Source organism: Phragmites australis, chromosome 5, assembly GCF_958298935.1.
Source record: "Phragmites australis chromosome 5, lpPhrAust1.1, whole genome shotgun sequence".
Lineage (NCBI taxonomy): Eukaryota > Viridiplantae > Streptophyta > Magnoliopsida > Poales > Poaceae > Phragmites > Phragmites australis.
In genome coordinates this window covers 44,278,050-44,286,488 of record NC_084925.1, presented here as the reverse complement: position 1 = coordinate 44,286,488, position 8,439 = coordinate 44,278,050, and the positions used below count along the sequence as shown (strand labels likewise).

The 8,439-nt window shown below is 40.4% G+C and overlaps 1 protein-coding gene across 1 annotated transcript; it reads left to right on the top strand.

Moving 5' to 3' along the window:
* Positions 1 to 3,181: 3,181 nt before the first annotated feature.
* Positions 3,182 to 4,533, top strand: LOC133919910 (zinc finger protein 8-like). Its single transcript, XM_062364469.1, has one exon. It carries the CDS (start codon positions 3,545 to 3,547, stop codon positions 4,346 to 4,348), a length of 804 nt encoding a protein of 267 aa, XP_062220453.1. The 5' UTR covers positions 3,182 to 3,544; the 3' UTR covers positions 4,349 to 4,533.
* The last annotated feature ends 3,906 nt before the right edge of the window (positions 4,534 to 8,439 follow it).

Sequence of the window (8,439 nt, the reverse complement as noted above, 5' to 3'; positions counted from 1 at the left end):
TCCAATATTAATGCCCATCGCAAGTTGAAGAAAGAAACTGGATGGATTAATCTACTACTTTAGGTGTGTACTGGAACAGCCAGATGAACAACAACGTCATGTCTTTACATCGTCCTGCTGTCTACTAGCAAGTTACGGCAGCTAATTCCGCTCTCAGCAACTGTCGACGAATTACCAGATCACGAGCAGGTAGCAAAGAATGAGTTTTTCTCCAGGAGGGTACGTGACAATGACAGCTTTTCACATATAATAGTGTAGCATTATCGAATGCCTCCAATTAACGTCCTTTATTGTCTATTTATTATCTTAATATTTAATATATAAAAAGAATCACCTATTCGTTTTCAAAGCCATAAAATTACTACATAAATAAAAATAATAATCTAGATCACTTATTGTTATAAATACTTAACGATATAGGTTAAACCAAAAGGTACATATCAAATAGAAAAAAAGAAAGATATAAATGGTTGATTTCTATATTTTAATAATAACTATTAGATTTTTAACTATCGTGACTTACCAAGTACGATTAAGACTCTAGAATTTGTTGAATTTGAAGACGATCACACGGTGGGTAAATATTTTTAAATGGATCAATGATTCAAAAATCATGACGCTCTTCCACAAACCTGTTTAACATAGAGAATTATAGTGAATTAGAATATGCTCCAAAAGTCTAATATCAGTATTTTGATTATCGAAACATGGTACATTAAAGATAGCATGCTATAATTACGCATAAACAATTTAGAGCAAAAGAAACAATAGAATATTGCAAACAACTATTGGCATATGTATACCCATTTAATACTTTGTGCAAATATTAGTTGGCTTTAGTGATTTACTTTATAATTTCAGACATTCCTGTAGAAAATGGAATCCCTTTTGGAAAGTCACAAAATTACCACGTTAATTAGAAGAAAAAAATCTAGATCACTCATTGTTGTAAATATTTAACGGTATAGATTAAACCAAAGAGCATATATCAAGTACAATTCATAAATAGCTAAATTTGGAACCAAGGATTCCATATCAAATACGATTAATAAACAACTAAATTCGGAATTAAAAATTATCAAAAATTAGCATATCGATTTCCATACGGGTTGGGAAGCAAAATAATTAAATAAAGAGTCTAAATAAAATAAAATAAATAATAATTGAAATTGGGGTTAGGATAGAATAAGAAAGATCCATATCAAATATAGTCTTAGACAAAAATCAAAATATTATAAAAATCAAATACCTAAATAAAGAGTCTATGTAAAATATAATTCATCAATAGCTAAAATTTATAATGAAAATAATGAAAAATAAAATAAAATTCTTACTAAGATAATAGATTAAGAAGTATCATATAGCTCAAGGTCATCGCATCAAGCAAGCAGCAGTCAAGACACAACACGTAGGCAAGGTAAACCTATTCTGATTCTTGTTGGATTGTCTACTCGTGACCTATGATTTTGGCGGCTGATCAAAATATATACGAATTGAACCAATACATATATACGATTTAGGTACAAGTTTAGAGCATAAAGAGTTTTGTCTTCCACTAACATAATTTTATACATTTTAATCAAAGATTATCATGATAAAATATTACAGCAAGACTAGTCATGCTATTAGCGTGAGCCACATCGCTAGTTATATTATTATTTAAGGAGAAAAATGAGTCATCGTGTTCGCTCTCAAGGTCATAAAATTCTCACATTAATTGAAAAAGAAAAGGATCTATACCACTCATTGTTATGAACATTTAATGGTTATTAAACCAAATAGTTCATATCAAATACGATTAATAAATAGCTAAATTCAAAAATCAAAAAATCCATATCAAATATGATTAATAAATATCTAATTTTGGAATTTAAAATTATGAAAAATTAGCAGTTTGATTTACATACAGTTTGGGAAGCAAAATATTTAAATAAAGAGTCCAAATAAAATCAATAAATAATAATTAAAATTGGAGTTAGAATATTAATAATAAGGATCCATATAAAATATAGTCTTATAAAAAATCAAACTATTATAAAAATCAAATGCCTAAATAAATAATCCATGTAAAATACAATTAATCAATAGCTAAAATTCATAATAAAATAAAAAATCAAAATTGTTATTAAGATAATAACTCAAGGTCGTCACATTAAGCAGACAATAGACAAGGCACAACAAGAAGGCAAAACAAACGTATTCTAATTTTGATTAGACTGCCTACATATGACATACAATTTTAATTATTGATTAAAACGTACATGAATCGAACCAATACATATGTACGATTCATGTACAAATTTAGAGCATAAATAATTTCCTTTCTTTCTAATATAATTTTTATTTCTTCTTCTAATTTTACGTGTTTTGCAACTAAATGACACTAACCTCATAAAAAAACTAAAAATACTATTTTTTTTAATTAAAAAATATCATGATAAAATATTATTACAACAAGGTTAGCTGTACTATTAGCACGTGTGGCCCTGCTAGTTGGACGAAAAATCGCATGCAGCATGGTATTCAGTAAAAGAGCTAGAGTTGCAAAAGCCTGCACAAAAATGGTGAAAAAAAAGGGGTAAAAGCATAGAGTACACGTACTAGCTTTTGATCCAGCAATCAAACATGTGGATCCCAGTTCAAAGCGCCATCGATCGAACACGTACGCACTAGCTAGCAGCTGTCGGTAACGAGTACCTAAAATTATTATAGCCGCACTGTCAAAAAGGAAAAGGAAACGGACGGAAGCTATGGTGGATTCACTCTGAATTCTGAACTGAGACAAACCATGCAGGCACCAGCACCGCAAAGGTATAAAGAGATAAAAACTTGCATGTACCCTCCATCGATCCCTGCACTGGCATGCAGTAATCATGCAGCTTGAGCAGCTAGCATGAAGCAGCGGCCAGGCCGGTACACAGCACAAGGGCAAGCACGTCGCCGTCCCAGGAGGACCACCTGTGGTCTCTCATGTTCTAAAGAAGCCAACCTCATGGTTGATGGCCAATCCAGAGGTCGCGGAGGAGAGGAGAGAGCGATGGATAGATGGAGGCGCACTGCCTATCTCCCACTTGATGGCCACTGATAGCTACGTACAGATGCTTGAGAGCTAGCTAGCTAGAGCTAGACAAAAAAAAAATCTGTGCTCTCTGAGTGTACAAATTTGTACCAGTACCAAATTTGCCAGTGCAAGAAATATTATGTGAGAGGGGAGACGAGATGAGATGGCCTCAGGCTAGCTACCACACTAGGAGGAGACTACTAGCAAGCACCAGCAGGGCACAAGCAGCTACTGCAACTGCCACTGCAGCTGCATGCATTTGTACTTGGTGGTGAGAGTAAGGGAGCTTTAAGCTTAGTCGTCCCCCTCGGCTCTTACATGCATGGTCCCCTTCCCGGCTCGCCTCCTCGGCTCCGCTCCTCTCCGACCTTAAAACCGCACCAACTCGTACCCAACTTCTCGAGCTCACACACAGAGCAAGCTCGTCGCCACAGAACCTACGACGTAGCTAGCTAGGTAGAATTCTTCGTTTAGCAGCCTGCCATGGCGAAACCGCAGGACGTGCGCAGCGTCGACTCGTTCTCGCAGCTGCCGTTCATCCGGCCGGCCCCCGCGCCGTCGCCGCAGCAGCCGCGGGACACCATCCGGCTGTTCGGCTGCGAGTTCCCCAACGACCAGGTGCAGGGCGCCAAGGAGGCCGCGGCCGACTCCCCAGACGCGGCCAACGGCAGCACGGTCACGTCAGAGAGCAACGCCAAGAGCGGCGGCAGCAGGGCCGCGGCGACGGCGGAGAGGAAGTTCGAGTGCCACTACTGCTGCCGCAACTTCCCGACGTCGCAGGCGCTGGGCGGGCACCAGAACGCGCATAAGCGCGAGCGCCAGCAAGCCAAGCGGGCCCACCTCCAGGCCTCCCTCGCCATGCACCGCTACGTGCCCGGCAACACGTACGGCCTCTTCAACCACCACCACCACCTCGGCCTCTTCGACCAGCCGACGCCGCTGCTGCCCCCACCGCCTGCGCACTACCCGATGTGGACGAGCGCCAGCCCGGGACCCTACGGCGGCGGGCCAAACTCCATGTCGCAGCCTATTAACGGTAGCCCGGTGCCGGGGCTATGGAGGATGCCGCCGCCGATGGAGACTTTCGGCGTGGCCAGCCGGCACGGCGCTGAAACGGCCATGGTGGTGGGGCCAGCAGGGGAGCTAACATGCAAGGACGAGAAGGCGATGATGAGCTTGCTGTCCTCCTCGCCCTCGCTGTCGTCGTGCTCATCCACGTCGCCGGAAAAGCTAGGTAGGTGTGAATTGGAGAAGAAAGAGAGTGTTAGCTTGGACCTCCATTTGTAATTTTTGTTTAGGTTTCTTCTTATGGATTAGCAGTTGCAAGCGCATGTTAATTCTCATAGTTTAAATAATCTTTATTTTTTGCCGTCGGAAATCCAAGTTAATTAGAGCTAGCTAGCTTGTGGCCCTTTACTAAGTGAAGATCAGAAAGAACTTCACTTGCAAGAAGAAGAGAAAATATTCAAGAAGCCCTTGTCAAGGATGTTAGGCCCCGTTTGTAACGCGGGACTTTTCCCCGATTCATGCAGGAAATTAGTTGTTTTCTCTAAATTTCCTGCAAAATTCATGTGGAACTCCTGCGTTCCAGACAATCCCTAAATTTCTTGGCATGGCAGCTCAGTAAAAGTTCAGGTTCATTTACATGGAAGAGGAAAAATAATGCCTAAAAATGCAAAACAAAATAATGGCTCCATCTATGGTAGATTGGAAATGTGTGGAACTAATGGACAAGTATGGATCCAACACTGCCGTACATGGACCCGTATATACACATAATGTACATGACCTTTCTTTTTCTCATCCTGGCCCAACTATACGCCAGTCTGAAACTCTGAATCGCTTTGTACAGAGACGGCTCTTTTGAGCATGTGCTCTGCCACGAGCCAGGTGTTTCATGTACTTTCGGCTTCCTCCTATAGATGTGTAACACAATTTACTAACGGCAGTTTGGCACGCGAAGGAAAAGGGTCGTCAATAGGAACAGCTAACAGGGAATTTACTAATGGCAGTACTGCAATGTACGGAGAGAAATATTCAATAGTATTTACATTCGCGTAGAACTATTTGGTTAAAATATTAAAAATAATAAAGAATTATTTAACTCATTCATGCATACTTCTGGGACATCGTCTTATTTATATCGCACTCCGCACACTCAATTAGAAATGGACTGACAAGGTCGACAAGAGCATAGAGCCAACGCTGGTGACGGGGGAGGAAGGGTGGGGTGGGAGAGCCAGGTGAGGCTGCAGTGCACATAGAGCACAAGAGCGACACGAGCAGCTGTAGGATGAAGAAATAAATGGTGATCGCCATCCGTCAAAAATCACATGATCCTTGTGCGTCGACTGAGATTTAAAGTTCGATGCAATGTGATACTAGATCGTTAGCTGGTTAACCGAGGAGAAGCAACGCCCTTTAGTTTACTACTACGCATCAAGATAAAAGTTTATGAATATGGGCTTCTTAAGTTTTAAAGTTCAATGCAATGTGCAGTGATACTAGATCATTAGCGGGTTAACACACATAAGTAGGGGATGGTAATCAGAATCGTGGGTTCAATGATTTTGCGTCCGATAGGTGCAGATGCGGGTACGAATTCCTATCCACATATCTCAGGTTTGGCGAATCACGGGTGCCTAAAAAATGTACGGGTTAGGGACAAGTTAGTGGTATCGCTGGTGGCTGCCCATGGAGCCACCCGAGAACCATATATTCGAGTGCTCAGCAGCCTAGCCAAAAAAAAAACCCCCACTCTCCATTGGCCCATTCAGGCACCACGATCACCTATGAGATTTTCTCCATCCTTAAGAGCAAGTTCCTCTTTGGCTACCGTAGATTTGGGACGTCTTCGAGCTCTTCCCCTTTGACACAGGGCCGCAGTAAGAATCGGCGGCCGCATGCAAGGTGTGCATCCTCTCCATCGATAGTGATGTGCGCCCGGTCGATAGGCTCCTCATTAGCGCAACTCTTGTGTGGCTCAAGGCGGCACACGGGTAATCAAGCCACTCAGTTCACCGATGAAGGTGCATCTAGCCCATAAGTTTGATTTTGGTAATTAATGAAAATATTTATAGACTAACAATTATATTAAGAATTATTTGTAGATTATTTTATATATGATGCATGGATGATAGAGTATGAATTCATTGAAGAATGTCATGTAATCAAAAGATATGTATCTAGGTCACTGAGCTCTATGTAATGCTCATGTGATGAAGAAGAATATTAAGTGAAAAAAGACCTCGGAGATTGAGGGTGGACTCAAAAAGATTAACAATAAGTGTGCTGGGTCACTTGTGGAGATCAAGTGACGAATGATATAAAATTGTCAATTAATTTTTATGAACTAGCCTATGTGATATGTGTTTAAGAGTGAATCGGGGTTATATTACATATAAAGTCAAGTGTTGAATTAAAATATTGAATATGCCAAGTTGAAAGAGTAAGATTAAGACAAGCTTAGTGAACAACTTATATATTTAATGCTTGCGATTCATATCTTGATGGTGGACTGGATTAAGATGATGAGAAGAGAAGTCTTTCATGCTTGATGCATGGGAGCTATCAAGTAAACTACATCAAGTTTCTGGAGATCAAAAGATGATTGAAATGGAAAGCAATGATGATTATTGTCATCTAGATCAAGTGAAGTTAATGACAAGCCTAAAAGACAAATGAGAAGCGTCGAGACTCGGATGATGTATTCATCAAGTCCGATAGGATAACTCAAGGCAAATATATAACTAGACTATATTTTCTAGGTTTGCTGATCTCAAAGTGCTTGGTAGGAGACTGGGTTATAGGTTTGATAGCTGTACTATCAAGAGGGGATGCCGGATGTGTAGCTCACATGATGTTAAGTGCTCATGCCATATGCTCGGTGTGTTGTGGGTGTGTGAGTAGGTGTTGTTTATTGTGTTCAATGTATCTAAACAGTGGCTTAGACTTAACTTTTTTGCCATGGTCAGGCTTTGTGGTGGAAAGTGCCTTAGCCAAGTCTTAATGGTGTTTGGTGTGTGCCATGTGGCATCTATTTTAATCTTGGATGATTAAGTTTAGTAAGATGTATGGAAGTATCAGAATTAGTTGTTCTGAATGTTCCGAGAGAGCTTTTATCGAACAAAAGCCTCTTTAGGATCAGATGTTCCAATTAGGGTCATACAGTCCAATATTTGGGAACTTGGAGTTCTCGGGCTGCTGTATGAAAAGCATCTGAAGTTTCGATTGGATCGGAATCTATAGAAATTGCAAAGGCCATTCTCTTAGGTTGGGATCGAAAGTTACGATTCAAGTATCAGAAGTTCCGATCCAAGCATTAGAAGTTCCGATGTGTTGTTTTCAACATATATGTGTGGAAAGTTGTTCGGTGCTGTCGAAAGTTTTGATCCAAGTTCTGATATGTTGGAAGTTTCAATCGGTAGATCGGAAGTTCCGATGTGTCAGAACCTACGGTTTTTGGGAACATGGTGTTCTCAGGTTTAAGGTAGTTTTGGATCGAATGTTTTGATCCATACATCGAAACTTTTGATGTGTACTTTTAGCAGGCCTAGGTGCGCAATGTCTTAAATCCAACCGTTGGGATTCATAGGATCGGGAGTTCTAATCACTGCAGAATCCATCCAACGGCTAATTTTTAGAGTTGAGTTATTTATACCCTTGTGCTCCTTGAGTGGGGGCAAGCCTTTGGTGAGTGTTGGAAGTTGCTTTGCTGGTGCTAGCAAATGCTTGAAAGGTGTTGGAACTTGGAGTTCCATCTTTGAGTGCTCCCCTCTTCTCTCTCCAAGATTGATTTGTGATATCTAAACCTTTTGTGGATTAGTGAGTATAGAGTGAGGTGTAATAGGTGTGTAGTGGTTTGGTAGGCCGTACTTGGCGTATTAGTTACGTGTGGTTGAGCATTTAGCGTAGTTCAAAGTGTGCATTCGGGATCTTGTTACTCTTGGAAATCACTGTCTCCTAAACGATTTGGTTGTGGATTATCGGTGATCTCCTCAAGTAAAGATTGTGAGGAGGTTCAAAAGTTGTAGCATAACTCACCATCTCTAAAGTGGAGATGAGGAATGCATTGTGCAACCTCGTGAGGAAAATGGTTTAAAGAAACCCGGCTCAAGTGTAACCGAGATTCCTCAACAGAGATGTAGGATATTGGTGGATATCTGAACTTCAATAACAAATTATTTATCTCTGTATATCTTTAATCTTGTGCATTACATTGATATGCTTGCTTGTATGTATGTGCCTTGAGTCAATTTTTTGATATTCAATCTAGTTGTTTTACCTGTATCGGGATATCCGATCAGTAGGATCAGAACATTTGACTGGCTTGAATCGGAACTTCCGATTAGGCTTTCTTGTATGTCCTACTGGATTCG